Consider the following 18,446-nt stretch of genomic DNA (forward strand, 5'->3'; position numbering starts at 1 on the left):
GGGGGTCCGCCCCCCCATCCCAAAGCACCTTGTCCCTATGTTGATGGGGACAAGGGCCTCTTCCCAACAACCCTGGGCTGTGGTTGTAGGGGTCTGCGGGCAAGGGGCTTATCAGAATCTGGAAGCCCCCATATCCCAGCCCCCTTCCTATGTGAATGAGTATGGGGTACATTGTACACCTACCCATTCACCAAAAAAGAGTAAAAAAGAAATAAAGACAGGAGGCGGTTTTAGACAATTGCTTTATTAAAAAAAAAAAAAAAGAAAAAAAAAAAGCAATGCTCCCCATATAGATCCATGGTCAATCACAATGCTTACTGCACCACCAGACATGGAAAAAAAAAACGATCCACCCACAAGGAAGGCTAACCACCAAATGCCTGCTCGGCCATTTGGCAGTTCTTAAAAAGGTGACGTCACCTGGTGGCACCACCCCCTTGGGACGTCACCAACTGCTGCATGCTGAACAGTTAGAAGTTAAGTAGGAGAAGGAGAGCTTCCAAGCATCGGGACAGTGTGATTGTATTCTCTGTCTGTGGGCCAGGAGTGGAGCAACAGCTAGGTAGGAAGACATCTCCATGTAGCTCCGCCTTAGAGGGGAAGCTAGAGGAATTTTGTACATGGGATTATATGCATTTCCCTTCAAGGGATACTGGGCCTCTGGGATGCCCTTCCTGTAGGTAACAGGTCTACATCTCGTATCTCTAGATCAGTACTGGGACAGGTTCACCCAGCGTCCATGGCAAGGATGGAGAACTGTGGCCCCCTCACCTAATGCATGACATAGATTGGGTGTATCGCCCTGCGCCAATTTTATGCCCCTTTTGCTCTGGCTGCCCATGGTTGGCATAGAATGTGCACTGCATGTGCATGGTCAATTGCTCGCTTCCTTGCAGTTAGAAGGTAGTCGTGTCTTTTGTGTCAATCCCAGGCACTTATCCCAAAAGATTTATTTAATATATGCTAATAGAAGAAGTATTGGGTGGCACCGTATCAACATCACATAAAAAGTTGAATAAAGCTTTATTGTTCTCCAAGGTTGAAACCAAATCACAGTGTTGATGGGGGAATGCCTCCCGAAGAGCCAGGGCCGGGACAAGGGGTAGGCAGGTTTATTGCAGGGGTAGGGGGCACCCTGACCCTAACCCTAAGGGAAAGGGGGGGGCACAATTTGGCGTCTTTGCCCTGGGCGCTGGATCACCTTGTCCCAGCACTGTGAAGAGCTATTGTGTTCTGCCTGCTGGGGGGCACGTGGAGCCTTCCTGGCTGGCAAAACACAAAGATTAATACTAGCCGTTGTAATTGTATGTAAAAAATCCAACAGGCTGGTTGTACCCTAGTCAATGGACCAACTTAGGTATAATCAGCCTGCCGATACAGGGATTGAATCTCAACTGGTCTCTGCTGAACCGGCTGAATTTCTATCCATGCATGGCCGACTTTAGGGTTTGTTTTTTTTTACTTCGTCTGGATTAACTGTGGATATAGAGTTCTGTAAATGGAGGTTTTCTATTTATTTATTTATATCTCTGTTGGTTCAGTTCAATGGGCTTGTATTTTTTTTTCCAACCAATGTATACATCTTTATTTATTGCTTTGCACGCCAAGGGTTTTTGTAAGTTTGTTCAGCCTGTTTTGCGATTTAAACACTTAACCAGAAAGATCAATTCACGGCTTCCTTGGATCAGAGTCCTGCCAACAGGACGCAGATTCTTTTGTCCAATCGGCATTCTGGTGGCAGCCATAAGAACAACCTGAATAGATGTGCTGCCTTGGCTGATGTGTGTAAATCACAAGACCGGCTGACCGGAATTACAAATTCTTCTGGGCGGGTAAAAAAACAAATATATTTCGACTTTGTAGATTGCACCCTAAGCTTGGAGCCTCCAATTCTGGCTCATCTCCTCTCTTTCTGTCTCTCTTCCCCCCTAGTCCATCAGCTTGCTTACGTCTTCCTATCTTCTCCTTGTGCGTCTTGTTGTCCGCTGCAGCCTCACCATCCTGAATCCTGTGCACACAATTTGCACATTCCCCCCCCCCCCCCTTTTTCTCATTCCTCCCCTCACATTAGAAACCCGGAGCAGCGAAGTCTCAGAAAGGAGGGATTCTCTGGACTAGACGCAACATATAAATACAAGACCTTAAATAGCAAACTCACACTCTGCAGACTGCAGGCATGGAGGTAAGGAGTCCAGGGGCTCACGCCTGCCAAATCTCACTCCCGTTCCCAAGTTTTTCCAGCTGTGGTGGGGACGGTGGGGGGGAAGAACGACTTGGAATTAAGGAAGCCCGGGGGGGGGTTTGCAGCGAGGATCCCTTTTCGCAAAGGGTCATGTCAGGACTGATAGAGTAGTCGCGGCTCTTTAAAATGAAGGGGGATTTGAGGTTCCATCATACATTTTTGGCTTTTTTTCTTGCAGGTTCCAGGACGCCTGGGTCTCCTCTTCCTTCTGTTGGTGGTCCTGAAGCCGGCACAAAGTCAAACTTTAAAGACGGACCATGAGAACGGTGAGTGGGGTCCAACATCCCCCTGCAAACAGCTGGATAGTCATTGCTCCAAAAACTAAACAAAACGTACAAAGCAGGTTTCTTGGGATGAGTTTTTGGATTGTTTTTGAGTTGTGACATCTGCACTGTAGCTGAACTACGCTCCAGCTCTCTCCCCCAATCCAAGGGCAGCCAAAGACGAGCGCTCTGGCTATCGTTTTTTTTCTTTTTCCATCATTAACCCTTCCGTTCTCTTCTTTCCTATTGTTTTCTTCAAATGCCTTTCGTAACTAAACATTCCAACATGTGTGACATTAACATTCGTAGCAGACTGAGTTTACGGAATGACTTCCCTCTGCTATGTGTGTACACGGCTGCTTGTGTTTGGGGAACGGGCAGTAATTCGATATCTAAATGACTCAATGCTTCTCGCTCACATCTGCACGGGGTAAAGCCGCTTTCTGGCCAAATTCCTCCGCCACGGCCAACCTTCGTAGGTTTAGTGACACTCTGTTCTTTCTCCTGGTGAACTAGCGCTGACATCGGGCTTACCCCACCTGAGCGCCGACGTCTCGTCACTCCTGACGCAGACTTTCCGAAATCCACCTGACCTCGCCAGGGGTCTGTAGCCCAATCAGAGCCTCCATGGCAGCTTCTTCCAAAAGGTCTGAGTATGTAAGTCTAGCCGTGTAACAGACAGAGCCTTCCCCCAAATCCACACGCTGTACGGATCTCAGAACATTTACTGAATTCCATCCATTTGGATGGGTTCCACCAGAGTAGGAACAATGATTGAAACTCTGTATGTAGAAGTGACCACACTGAAGTGACCAGACTGAAGTGACCAGCCTGAAGTGACCAGACTGAAGTGACCCCACTGAAGTGACCAGACTGAAGTGACCACACTGAAGTGACCAGACTGAAGTGACCACACTGAAGTGACCAGACTGAAGTGACCACACTGAAGTGACCAGCCTGAAGTGACCACACTGAAGTGACCAGCCTGAAGTGACCAGACTGAAGTGACCACACTGAAGTGACCAGACTGAAGTGACCACACTGAAGTGACCAGCCTGAAGCGACCACACTGAAGTGACCAGACTGAAGTGACCAGACTGAAGCGACCAACCTGAAGTGACCAGCCTGTATTGACCAGACTGAAGTGACCACACTGAAGCGACCAACTTGAAGTGACCAGCCTGAAGTGACCAGACTGAAGTGACCACACTGAAGTGACCCCACTGAAGTGACCACACTGAAGTGACCCCACTGAAGTGACCCCACTGAAGTGACCAGACTGAAGTGACCAGACTGAAGTGACCAGCCAAGTGACCACACTTAAGTGACCAGCCTGAAGTGACCACACTTAAATGACCAGCCTGAAGTGACCAGACTGAAGTGACCAGCCTGAAGTGACCAGACTGAAGTGACCAGACTGAAGTGACCAGTCCGAAGTGACCACACTGAAGTGACCAGCCTGAAGTGACCACACTGAAGTGACCACCCTGAAGTGACCAGCCTGAAGTGACCACACTGAAGTGACCAGCCTGAAGTGACCACATTGAAGTGACCAGACTGAAGTGACGACACTGAAGTGACCAGAATGAAGTGACCACACTGAAGTGACCAGCCTGAAGTGACCAGACTGAAGTGACCAGCCAAGTGACCACACTTAAGTGACCAGCCTGAAGTGAACAGACTGAAGTGACCAGCCTGAAGTGACCAGACTGAAGTGACCAGACTGAAGTGACCAGCCTGAAGTGACCACACTGAAGTGACCACACTGAAGTGACCAGCCTGAAGTGACCAGCCTGAAGTTACCAGCCTGAAGTGACCAGACTGAAGTGACCAGCCTGAAGTGACCACACTGAAGTGACCAGCCTGAAGTGACCAGCCTGAAGTGACCACACTGAAGTGACCAGACTGAAGTGAGGACACTGAAGTGACCAGAATGAAGTGACCACACTGAAGTGACCAGCCTGAAGTGACCACACTGAAGTGACCAGACTCTCTTGCAGCACTTGATAAAATCCCCAAAATATGATATATCTTCTGAAGGCAGATACACTAGAGTAGTGGTCTCCAAACTGCAGCTTTTTGCTTGCCTTTATCCAGCCCTTTAGGCATTATTCCTGCCATTGACACCAACATTGGGGCATATTTCCTGCCACTAATACCGATAATGGGGCATAATTCCTGCGACTGACAATGGGGCATAATTCCTGCCACTGACACCAGCAATGGGGCATAATTCCTGCCACTGACACCAGCAATGGGGCATAATTCCTGCCACTGACACCAGCAATGGGGCATATTTCCTGCCACTGACAATGGGGCATAATTCCTGCCATTGATACCAACAATGGGGCAACATTTCTGCCACTGATACTGACAATATGGCATAATTCCTGCCACTGACACCAACAATGGGGCATATTTCCTGCCACTGACAATGCAGCATAATTCCTGCCACTGATACCGACAATATGGCATAATTGCTGCCACTGATACTGACAATATGGCATAATTCCTGCCACTGACACCAACAATGGGCCATATTTCCTGCCACTGAAAATGGGGCATAATTCCTGCCACTGATACCGACAATATGGCATAATTCCTGCCACTGACACCAACAATGGGGCACTACTCCTGTCACTGACGCCAACAATGGGGCATTATTGCTGCCACTGACACAAACAATGATTCCTGCCTCTAACACCAACAATGGAGCATAATTCCTGCCACTGACACCAACAATGGGGCATAATTTCTGCCTCTGATACCAACAATGGGGCATAATTCCTGCTGCTGACACCAGCAATGGGGCATAATTCCTGCAACTGACAACAAAAATGGGGCACTATTCCTCGCATTGACATCAACTATTTCTCCCCCTGTTTCCAAACATCGGGCATTGTTTACTCCCAATGGGCACAGTCCGGCCCCCCTAAAGTCTGAAGGATAGTCAATTGTCCCTTTCTTTAGAGAGTTTGGAGACCCCTGCCTTTGAGAATAAAATAGTGGTAGTTCCAATTTTTTTATTTCACCCACTATGCTGGTCCCCGGCCTGCAGATGGGCATGCGCAAAGCCTGCAATACACGGTGAGTGGGCACACGTGGAGGGGGGGGGGGCACGTTACCGGGGGTGTGTGTAAAGGATCTGGCGGCAGGAGTCTGCTTGCCAGATTTACACACAATGACGGGGCTTGCAGCCACCAGGATTGTGTTTAAACCCCTCCCCCCCCCCCCCCCCCGCTGTCAGGACTGTACAACGTATCGATCTGGCAGCAAAAGGAATAAGGGAAAAGTATAATGATGCTCTTTGCTTCATTTTATTTTAGAAAACATGGAGTCTCGTTGGAGCTAAACCCTTGAGCAATTTGCACCAACATCGCTACGCACCAAAGATACCTAAAGACTAAGTCCTTGTTTCCTTTCACTGTAACCGCTTGCCGAACAACTGCCATCATTTTACTGCGGCAGGTCGTCACAATCCCGTGAACTGTCGTAGCTATACATTGGCTCGCGGGATCGGGATAGCAGGCGTGCTTCCACTGCACTGCGGGGGTGCCAATACTCGTGGGCGCCGGTCGCAATGACCACCAGCCACGAGCGATCACGAGCACGAGGGACAGAACACAGAAGCGTGTGTAAGCACACAAATCCGTGTTCTGTTCTGAGAGCAGCAACAGATTGTGTGTTCCTATTAGCTAAGAACCATGATCTGTCACTTCCCCTAGTCAGTCCCCTCCCCCTTCTGTTAGAATCACCTCCCAGGGAGCACATTTAACCCCTCAATCGCCCCCTAGTGTTAACCCCTTCACTGCCAGTGAAATCTTTACAGCAATCAATGCATATTAGAGCTCTGATCGCTGTATAAATGACAATGGTCCCAAAATAGTGTCAAAATTGTCCGATATGTCCGTCATAATGCCGCAGTCGAGATAAAAATCGCAGATCGCTACCATTACTAGTAAAAAAATAAAAATAAATAATAAAAATACTATACATTAAATCTATCCCCTGCAATTGTTTTTTTTTTAACAAAAATATGTAGAAGAATAGATATCGACCTAAACTGAGGAAAAATTAGCTTTTTTAACCACTTAAGCCCCGGACCAATTTGCAGCCAAAGGACCAGGCCCCTTTTTGCGATTCGGCACTGTGTTGCTTTAACTGACAATTGCACGGTCCTGCGACGTGGCTCCCAAACAAAATTGGCGTCCTTTTTTTCCCACAAATAGAGCTTTCTTTTGGTGGTATTTGATCGCCCCTGCGGTTTTTCTTTTTGCGCTATAAACCAAAATAGAGCGACAATTTTGAAAAAAATGCAATATGTTTTACTTTTTGCTATAATAAATATCCCCCAAAAATATATAAAAAAACTTTTTTTTTCTCAGTTTAGGCCGATACGTATTCTTCTACATATTTTTGGTAAAAAAAATCGCAATTAGCGATCATTGATTGGTTTGCTCAAAAGTTATAGTGTTTACAAAATAGGGGATAGTTTTATAGCATTTTTATTAATATTTTTTTTTTTACTAGTAATGGCGGCGATCAGCAATTTTTATTGTGACTGCAACATTATGGTGGACACATCGGACATTTTTGACACATTTTTGGGACCATTGTCATTTATACAGCAATCAGTGCTATGTAAATGCACTGATTCCTGTGTAAATGACACTGGCAGTGAAGGAGTTAACCACTAGGGGTCAGTGTAGGGGTTATATATGACGTTATGTGTTTTTTTTATTGTAGGGGGTGTGGCCTGGCTTGTGACGTCACTGATCATCTTTCCCTATAAAAGGGAAGAGACGATCAGTGACAGGCTCAGTAGGAAGCACGGGGAGAGGTTTGTTTACACAGACCTCTCCTCGTTCTTCAGCTCTGTGACCCGATCACGGGACACCACCGGCGATCGGGTCCGCTGGTCCCGTGGCCACAGTCACGTGCTCAGGACCAGCTCAGGAGCGCGCCGCCGCTGGCGTGCTCCTGACCCACGGCTGAGCAATTAAAAAGCAATGTACCGGTACGTGCTTGTGCCCAGCCGTGCCATTCGGCTGACGTATATGTGCAGGAGGCGGTCCTTAAGTGGTTAAAAATATAATAATAGAGGATATTTATTATAGCAAAAAGTAGCAAAAAGCTGGGCTGATCCTGAATATTTAAGGAGGCCTGCCCCCTGCAAATTCAAGTTGGGGATTGGTCAGGGCTCTTCAGAATACCTCAGGTGACTCCACCTCCCCTCTCTGCTTCTCTTTCCAGAAAGTACCAGAAGATTCTGGAAAGAAGTGGGAGGTCCTAGTGACGTCACCTGTGAGTCACCCAGCACTACTCTGAGCCACTCCCAACCCAGATCACCAGAACACACAGGCTTGGCTGCCAGCCAAGCCTGGAAATTTACCTGTTCTCAAAAAAAAACAAAAAAAAAGGTCATAGCCCAAACAAACTATTTAAGGTGAAAGGAGACATGGACTTAGACATTAACATTGTTAGCTCTGCTGTCATGTTTTACTTTATTATGTTATGAACCAAATACTTATATAAACCCATCATACATATAAAAAACAAACTGAACTCCAGAAATTGTACCCAAAAATATAGAGGGCAAAAGAATAGTCACTAGTATTGCCCGTTGCTTGCCTGTGTCTCTGCTTGGGGGCAGCCATGTTGGTAGAGTCAGGTCTTTATCCATTTCAGAACCCCCAGTTAGAACAATGGGCAGCACAGTAATGTCATCTCCGAATTCCACTCCAGATCTGCTCACACTAATGGTTAGAGGCAGGGCAGGACTTAGGGTGGTGGGGGCCCCCCGTATTTACCGGTGTATAACATGCGCCGGCATATAACATGCATCCCAAGTTTAGGAGGGAATTTTAAGGAAAAAAACTTTTAGGAGGGAAGTTTAAGGAAAAAAACTTACATTTAAATGCCCATCAATGCAGCCTTATCAGTGTCCATCTGCAGCCTTGTCCATCCATCTGAAGCCTTGCCCCAGTGTTATTTGCAGCCTTGTCATTGCAGTCTTGAAGTTTAAAAATGGCGCCGCCGAGATACAGAGTCCTGTGTATCTCGGCAGCTCCCGGGTCCTCTCGCAGTCCCGAGCGAAGCCGAGAGTAGCCGAGTGTACTCGGCTCAGCTCACAGTCACGCCCAGTCCCTGTGTTATGCCCATCATAGAGCAGGACTGGGCGTGACTGTGAGCGGAGCCGAGTACACTTGGCTATGTATCTTGGCGGGTCCCCCTATTGTGCGGGGCCCATGGGCTTGAGCCCAGTCAAGCCCAATGGTAAGTCCAGCCCTGGTCAGAGGCATACAGTTATGAGGCTGAAGGCACCTTCACATACCAAGACGTGGTCCTTTATTTTTCAGGATGAATTCTAGCCAAAACAAACTGTAGATGTTTCAGAAAATGTTTCTAGGCACAAATGAACTAGATGTTCCCTATAACATAGCAAATCTTCACTTCTGTTCCATTTTTAATCCGGCAACGAGATGATGCTAAAATAACCATTCATCTTGTTTTGTTTTATTGAGCGGTCACAAGTTTATGGGTGGATGCTGTGTGGTGCAGGAACAATAACACGCACTCAGTCCAGATGCAATTGAAAGAACTCATAAAGAAGTCAAAGTAAAGAAGATCATAAGTCTGGTAGGAGGAGGCCCAACCGGGAACACTCACAGATGACAACAGCATGTAGTGGAGCATGTCTCAGCCAAACTGACAGAGCCTGGCTGGTCCAAGCCCAAGTGGGGAGGTTTCCATTTAGAGTGGCCGATCCCTATGCTTTCCCTAGCCATCTGGAATCTCTCCCTGCCACTAATAAACTGTCCTTGGCAGATGGGTACCCTGTCCCTACACTATCCACATGCTAAAAACGCATCAAACCCAGGAGCCAGGGTCTTAAAGCGGAGTTCCACCCAGAAATTGAACTTCCGATGATTCGGTTCCTTCCCCCATCGGTTCTTTCCCCCCCGAAAGGTGGCAAATGTGACACCGGAGGAGGGGAAGGAACCGAATCATCGGAAGTTCAATTTCTGGATGGAACTCCGCTTTAAGACCCTGGGGGACAGATACCTGTCTAATCCAGGTATTTGCTCTCACTTCTGGCAAAAGATTGCCACAGTATCCGTGGCGATCTATGCCATGTCCGGCCGCTCCTCCGTCCCCCCAGCTGTTTTTTGGGAGTCAGGTCCCAGAAGACAGCAGGGACCACTCAGAATGCGCAGTAGGGAACCAGGATGTGAAGTCGCAAGGCTTCACTTCCTTGATTACCTTACTGAAGATACCGGCGCCTCCACCCAGAGCCGAGGGATGGGACAGCTTGGGGTGAGGACATTACGGGCTCCCTGGACAGGTAAATGTCCTTAGTATTTAGTATTTGTAGCTGCTGACTTAAAAAAAAAAATTCAGGCAGAACTCCACTTTAAATAGGGGAATTAAGACCCCCACCAACTATTATAAAATATGTCAAATTATAACAATTATAACAAATTATAACAAAAAGAGAGAGAAGCTAACTTAGCTTCTCAAAACACAGATTTTATCGGCACAGCATGAGGCGATATTGTTTAAAAAATAACACATTTTATTAGATATACATTAAAATACAACAATCATAAAAGGGGGGGGGGTAATAAAAAAGCACCCCAAGTCTACAAAGAGTAAACAGATACCCAATCCTATAGTATAAAGACAAAAAAAGTCACGGTGTTGAAAGGTATGTTGGAATCCACCATTGAGGTCAAAATTCAATGAGATTGACAAATTTGCTGCTAATGAGTTGCTCCATACTCAAATTGCAATGCATTTTGCAAGATATGCTCGCTTCTTCGGGACTGATTGGGTGGGTGCTGAGTGACTTTGGATGCCTGGGAGAGGACGGCGATGACCAGAAAGTCAGAAGACACACATGGGGCATCAACAATGGAAGGAGACGTGGGGAAAACTGAATTCCCCCGTCAAAGGCATAAACTATAAGAATAGACCACCATGGCCCTTTAAGGCACACTAAATCTTCTAGCCAGAGAATATGGAATCACCAACGTCAGCTCCTGAGTCTAATGCACTGTATGCACTCACCTCCTAAATACTCAAAATACCCAAGGTGGGCGTCAGAGTCACATGGGCTGTCAGCATCCAACCAGATCGCTGCCCTAGTGACCTAAGAAATCAAAGAGGAACCATGTTCCTCCTGACTTCCTCTCCCTTTGTACTGCCGCTGTGGTTGAGCGCCACCTGGAGAGTTAATAAGCTTGGATGGGAGTAGGGGTATTATGGGATGCCCACTTGACTAGAACAACGTCTCTTAGGGGACACTTCAATTATATACTCTATATACACTCCTCTTCCTCCAGCACATCACTTGTTTGCAGAACCACTCAGCCCCAGCTGGAACACTGTTTGATGGATCTGGCAAGGCACTCAGCTGGATCAAGCAAAAGCCCTTTTACAGGCAGGGACCACAGGCCCCTTCGGTGTGTAGAAAAAAGTCCCAGTGTCCAGCTACGTAGATTCCTGTGGCTACTGATCCCAGCACCACCTCTTCAGGCACTGCCTGGATGCAGCTTCCCCTTTTCACCAGCCCTCCTGGTACTTCTCACAGTCCTCCCAGACTGCCACACTCACCTTCTTGTTCCTGGAGATCTCCTGGATGTGTTAGCTGGGTCGTGCTGTCCTCACTCTTGCTCCTGTGCCTCTGGACAGGACTCCTCTGTGTGTCTGAAGAGGATCCCTCCAGCACCCGAGCCCCAGTCCTGAGGTCACCCCCCAGTCTAGGTGCCTACCCTAAAGGGCCTCCGACAGCACAGTGGTGTAGTGGTTAGCACTTTCACCTAACAACAATAGGGTCGCTGGTTCAAATCCTGACCACGACACCATCTGCCTGGAGTTTGCATGTTCTCCCTGTGCCTCCGTGGGTTTCCTCTGGGCACTCTGGTTTCCTCCCACACTCCAAAGACATGCTGGTAGGTTAATTAGACCTTGTCTAAAAAAAAAAAAAAATTGGCCTTAATGTGTGTATGTGTATGTCAATGTTGTATGTGTCTGTAAGCATGTCAGGACCTTACGGGGTAAAGGACCACGCAAAGCCGCAGATGGACTCTGGTAGCAAGAAAGTGCCCTGAGGCGATTCAGTTCGCATAGGTAGCGCTATACAAGTCACTCACTCACAACCTCCACAGCACTTCATCTCCAGCTTCCACCTGAAATCCACACTGCCCCCCTCTGGCCTGACTCTCAGTATTTAAGAGGGATTTTGCTGGGGATTGGCTGGGCCTCCTCAATGCTCCAGGCAGCTCCTCCTAACCTCCCTCCCATTCTTCTGGAAACTTCTCCAAGCTTGCAGCAAGCAGGGGGGAAGTACCAGAGATGCTGCCTAATGCGCCATCCAGCCTTCCTGTACCACTCATCCTGACCCAGAGTCAAAACACAGACTTGGCTGGCAGCCAAGCCTAACAATTTACCTACTCTACAAAAACACTACACTAGAGGGTGCTACGAATACATATACAAAGTCCATGTTTGTGGGCAGGCTGTGTATAAAGGACAATGCCATAGGGGGTCATTACTGCAGGGAAAAAGGGCTGGAGAATTGCTCCCCTCATTAGGTCATTTAGTAGTCCGCTCTTACTCTTCTTACCACCTACTAGCTGTGAGGGCTAAATATGAAAAGGTTGTATGTTAATTATTAAAAAAGAAGTAAATACAAAATAATAGTGAGCGTATTAAATAATAATAAAGAAAATATGACAAAATGAGGGGGAAAACACTCCTTTGCCTTTAGCCCCTAAGGGGTTCCTAGGTACACCTCACATACAAAAGCCCACCTGTACTTTTTTGGAGCTTCTGTCTTCACAGTAATGCCCGTACACACGGTCAGATTTTCTGACGGAAAATGTGCGATCAGATCATGTTGTCGGAAAATCCGACAGCGTGTGGGCTCCATCGGACTTTTTCCGTCTGATTTTCCGACACACAAAGTTTGAGAGCAGGATCTAAAATTTTCCAACAACAAAATCCGATTACATAAATTCCGATCGTGTGTAGACAATTCCGACGGACAGACAAAAGCTATTGGCTACTGGCCCGTTTATAGACCCGACATACGTGTTTGACACCACCTCGTTCAGAACGATCAGGTTTTCCGACAACTTTGTGCAACCATGTGTATGCAACACAAGTTTCGGCCAAAATCCGTCAGAAAAAAATCTGACGGATTTTGTGGTCGGAATGTCCGACCGTGTGTAAAGGGCATTAGTCCCCTCTTTTTTGTTTAGTACACCACTTTCTCTGCTTGTTGTTCCTTCAGGCGGTGATTTCATCGCCCACATGGAGTGATAACACCCAATATGGCTGGCAATTGCCTCAAGTCACTTCCCAACGGCAACCTTTTCGTTCAACAACTGACTTCCACTCATGTATTTTGTTAGGCCGGAGTTTACCCACAGGAGCTCCTGCACCAGAAAGAGGTTCATTGCCAAGTAATCTGCCTTATCACCTACTGAGCATTAAAGTTGACCCCAAGAGGGTACAGAGAGGGTACAATTTGGAGTATCTGAGGTTGGATGTCCCAAGCCAAAATTGCCTTTCAGTGTTATTTTTGGTGGTGTGGCAGCTTATGCCGTTTGTGAATCTTTGCTTAGTGCTCTATTTACCATGCCGCCCCATGGCTCATGCCACATGCCAGGCCCAACTCTTAGCATCCCTTTGCACCACTGAAGGTTCTTGACTTCAGCGGGACTTACTTTTCAGTAACTCCCAATTTCAGAGGCTGACAAGCTTTTAAAAACTTCAACTGAACCACAACTGATCAAAAATTTCAAAAGATTGTTTCTCTCTGTTGGTTATGAATTCCAGTTACAGCCAAAAGCAATATAAATGATATTGGACCTCCCATATAGTGACCATTGTGGACATTCTAGGTTTAATATGGAAATTCTATCTACCATCTGTGTAGCGCCCCCCTGAGTATATTGGGAGTAAAGAGAGGGTACCTCCAGATACAGGGAGCGAGCTTACATTCACTCCAGGGCTGAGTCCATGGCTATAATGGGAAGTTAGAACAAATATGGGCGCCAGTCACTTTAGGTAGTTTTCAATGCTTTAATAAAGAACTTGAAAGAAGTAGTAGTAAAGAGGTTGAGGGGAGGTTGCAGATACCTTTTTGTAGCAGATCACTTACAGACTCTTCAGGATAAAGGACAAAACAGCTTTCTCTAAGCAGAATCTTGTATAGCTGGGTAGGTCTCTGCCACAGACCTAATAAACAGTACAATGTCTAGATAAGCCTCTCTCACAGGACTTAGCAGCCAGCAGATACCTGGATAAGTCTCTCTCACAAACTTAGCAGCCAGGAATGTATTACCTTGATTGAATTGTAGAACAGCGGCACAGTACCAGAACCTTTAAGCCGACCTGGCAGTACTATAAGGGTAGGTTAGATTTAAGCGCGTCCTCCAAGTAAGTCACCAGGCCCTTCTGAGAGACCAGCCTTCATCCTGGCTCTTTCCAGCAAGGGTCCTCCCCTGGATCTTCTCAGCTTGGCTTGGCTTCTTCCAATCAGGCAAGACAGCCTAAGGACCACTTCGGAAGTAGTAGACCCCAGACAGGCTTCTGGGCCTACTTGCACAGCTTGCAGCAGTGTAGCCTCCAGGCCTGGAGGGCCACGAGGTCAGGACTGACTAGAGAACATGGCATCTGTCCAATAAATACCCCTTCCCAGTCGCACCTCTGCTTATCTCTGTACCCTCCCCGCACCTCTGTACCCTCCCCGCACCTCTGCTCATGTCTTTACCCTCCCCACACCTCTGTACCCTCCCTGCACCTCTGTACCCTCCCCACACCTCTGTACCCTCCCCACACCTCTGTACCCTCCCCGCACCTCTGCACCCTCCCCGCACCTCTGTTTATCTCTATACCCTCCCTGCACCTCTGTACCCTCCTCGCACCTCTGTACCCTCCATGCACCTGTGTACCCTCCCCACATCTCTGTCTCCCCGCACCTCTGCTTATCTCTGTACGCTCCCCGCACCTCTGTACCCTCCTCGCACCTCTGCTCATCTCTTTACCCTCCCCACACCTCTGTACCCTCCCTGCACCTCTGTACCCTCCCCGCACCTCTGTACCCTCCCCGCACCTCTGTTTATCTCTATACCCTCCCTGCACCTCTGTACCCTCCCCGCACCTCTGTTTATCTCTATACCCTCCCTGCACCTCTGTACCCTCCCTGCACCTCTGTACCCTCCCCGCACCTCTGTACCCTCCCCGCACCTCTGTTTATCTCTATACCCTCCCCGCACCTCTGTTTATCTTTTGTAGCCCCCTGCACCTGTGTTCCCCACTGTATCCCAAAATCTGTTCCCCTCTGTATCCACCCCCCACACACCTGTTCCCCTCTGTAACCTCCTCCCCCCCCCCCCACACACACACACACACACGTACCCCTCTGCCCCCCCACACACCTGTTCCCCTCTGTCCCCCCCATACATCTGTTCCCCTCTGTAACCTCCCCCCCCCCCCACACACACACACACACATGTTCCCCTCTGCCCCCCCATACATCTATTCCCCTCTGTAACCTCCTTCTCCACACACACACACACACACACACACACACACACACACACACACACACACACACACACACACACACACACACACACACACACACATGTTCCCCTCTGCCCCCCCCATACATCTATTCCCCTCTGTAACCTCCTTCTCCACACACACACACACACACACACACACACATGTTCCCCTCTGCCCCCCCCCCACACATCTGTTCCCCTCTGCCCCCCCCATACATCTGTTCCCCTCTGCCCCCCCATACATCTATTCCCCTCTGTAACCTCCTTCTCCACACACACACACACACACACACACACACACACACACACACACACGTTCCCCTCTGCCCCCCCCACACATCTGTTCCCCTCTGCCCCCCCCATACATCTGTTCCCCTCTGCCCCCCCATACATCTGTTCCCCTCTGTAACCTCCTCCCTCACACACATGTTCCCCTCTGCCCCCCCCCCCACACAACTGTTTCCCTCTGTCCCCCCCATACATCTGTTCTCCTCTGTAACCTCCCCCACACACACACATGTTCCCCTCTGTCACCTCCTCCCACACACACACACACACATACACACATGTTGACCTCTGCCCCCCACACACACACACCTGTTCCCTCTGTCCCCCCCCCCATACATCTGTTCCCCTCTGTAACCTCCTCCCCCCCCCACACACACACACACACACACATGTTCCCCTCTGCCCCCCCCCCCACACACATCTGTTCCCCTCTGTAACCTCCTCCCCCACACACACGTGCCTCTCTGTCCTCCCCTACACACACACACACACATGTTCCCCTCTGTCCCGTCCCCCCACACACATCTGTTTACCTCTGTAACCTCCTCGCCCCACACACACGTTGACCTCTGCCCCCCCCACACACATCTGTTCCCCTCTGTAATCTCTTCCCCCCACACACGCACACATGTTCTCCTCTGCCCTCCCACAAACATCTGTTCCCCTCTTTCCCCCCCACACATCTGTTACCCCCCACACACACATGTTCCCCTCTGTCCCCCCCACACTTTTGTTCCCCTCTGTCCCTCCACACATCTGTTCCTCTCTGCCCCCCCACACATCTGTTCCCCTCTGCCCCCCAATACATCTGTTCCCCTCTGTAGCCTCCTCCCCCCCACATACACGTTGACCTCTGCCCCCCCACACACACACATCTGTTCCCTCTGCCCCCCCATACATTTGTTCCCCTCTGTAACCTCCCCCCCCCCCACACACACACACACACACACACACACGCACACACACACGTTCCCCTCTGCCCCCCCCACACACATCTGTTCCCCTCTGCCCCCCCCTTACATCTGTTCCCCTCTGTAACCTCCTCCCCCCACACATGCACACATGTTATCCTATGCCCCCCCACAAACATCTGTTCCCCTCTTTCCCCCCCCCACACATCTGTTCCCCTCTGCCCCCCCACACATCTGTAACCCCCCACACATACACGTTCCCCTCTGTCCCCCCCACACATCTGTTCCCCTCTGCCCCCCAATACATCTGTTCCCCTCTGTAACCTCCTCCCCCCCCCACACACACACACACATCTGTTCCCTCTGCCCCCCCCCCCATACATCTGTTCCCCTCTGCAACCTCCTCCCACACACACACACACACACACACACACACACACACACACACATGTTCCTCTCTGTCCCCCCCACACATCTGTTCCCCTCTGCCCCCCCAATACATCTGCTCACCTCTGTAACCTCCTCCCCCACACACATGTGCCTCTCTGTCCCCCCCTACACATCTGTTCCCCTCTGTAACCTCCTCCCACACACACACACACATGTTCCCCTCTGTCTCTCCCCACACACATCTGTTTCCCTTTGTAACCTCCTCCCCCCACACACACGTTGACCTCTGCCCCCCCCACACACATCTGTTCCCCTCTGACCCCCAATACATCTGTTCCCTTCTGTAACCTCCTCCCCCCCACACACACATTCCTCTCTGCCCCCCCCCACACATCTGTTCCCCTCTGTAACCCCCCCCCCCACACACACACACACCTGTCTTCCTCTCTAACCCCCCCCCCCCCCCCCCGCACACACACACTTGTTTTCCTCTGTAACCCCTCCCCCCACATATCTTTTCTCCTCTCCCCCCCCCCCCCAGCACATCAGTTCCTCTACGCACCCACCCCCACACCTCTGTCCTGTCCCCCTTTGTAACCCCCCCACACACACAACTCTGTCCCCCTCTGTACATAATGCAATATGAACCTGACAGCAGTAAAAGTCTTTTTTTAAATTCAGGTTACTGGGTACTGTTTTTCCACTGCCTGTGCGAACGCCATGGTAATAACCTCACTCCAAGCAGAGCGGCGCTGCTTCCTGTCCTCACAAACTATCTTGACAGTCCAGGAGAAGGAGGGTGGAGAAATTCGCACCAATCCCGAACTTACATGCAGCCGGGGGCTTCCATATCATTCGGCCGGTTCCATGTATCCTGCAGGCAAGCACTTCAGGGCCGGCCGGTGCTCTGCTCTTTGTCCAAGCTCTCTCCCCTCCTCTTCTCACTGCCGCCGCTAGGGAACAATAGAGACCCGCGTGTGGTGGTACAGAGACAGGTCACACTCACTGGCAGTGGCACTGTGATCATCAGGGGAGCGCAGCGGCGCAGGGGATGTTTCCTTTCCTCCCTTTATAATGGATACAGTACCCTGCCGCCGCTGCACTGGCGCCTCTGATACTGTATGGATGAACTTGGGAGCAGAGCGGCTGCTTGTCAAGTTAATTGCTGAGGGAAAGAGGGAGTAGGATCACCAGCGGCCGGGCGCCCTAGGCGGCAGTGCGCCCTAGGCGGCTGCCTGGTTTGCCTAGTGGTAGCGCCGGCCCTGTTCCCAGAATGCACAGAGGCAGGAACCTCCTACTAGGCTGTTTCTGGAAAAAGAATATTCATTACGGGTTTACTTCCTCTTTGTCTCCCTACAAAGGTAAAGCATAATGGGCTACTATACATATGTGTCACTTACCTGACACAGGAGCCAGCAAAGTCACCGCTCTCCCCTGTAGTCCGGAGCGTCCATCTTCTTCCGGGTATCGCTACTCTGGCACTGTGAGTGGCATGCGCACGGGAGCCGCATGCCGCTAACGGCGATAGTGCGCCTGCGTGCCGCTGTCTATGGCGCATGCACCGTAGACAGCTGTAACTGTCTTTTAGTAAATATCTCCTTAACCATGTAGGTTTAGGAGATATTTCTTGGACCTACAGGTAAGCCTTAATCTAGGCTTACCTGTAGGTCAAAGTGGTTTGTAAGGGTTTACAACCACTTTAACGAAGTTGTTATTCTCACACTGTCTTGTGGTACCAGTGACACCTACTGGCAACAGTGGGAAATGCACAACA

At 49.5% G+C, this 18,446-nt stretch overlaps 1 protein-coding gene across 1 annotated transcript in view; it reads left to right on the plus strand.

The window, feature by feature from the left end:
* The first annotated feature begins 2,048 nt into the window (after positions 1 to 2,048).
* LOC143923426 (microfibril-associated glycoprotein 4-like) overlaps positions 2,049 to 18,446 on the plus strand; it is a 33,939-nt gene continuing 17,541 nt past the window's right edge. The window contains exons 1-2 of the mRNA XM_077447085.1: positions 2,049 to 2,182; positions 2,421 to 2,508. Of these exons, the coding sequence (XP_077303211.1) occupies positions 2,177 to 2,182; positions 2,421 to 2,508 (94 nt within the window). The 5' untranslated portion in view covers positions 2,049 to 2,176. The remainder of the gene's footprint in view (positions 2,183 to 2,420; positions 2,509 to 18,446) is intronic.

Source organism: Lithobates pipiens, unplaced genomic scaffold (assembly GCF_037356315.1).
Source record: "Lithobates pipiens isolate NorthernLeopardFrog02 unplaced genomic scaffold, aLitPip1_a1.2 Scaffold_22, whole genome shotgun sequence".
Lineage (NCBI taxonomy): Eukaryota > Metazoa > Chordata > Amphibia > Anura > Ranidae > Lithobates > Lithobates pipiens.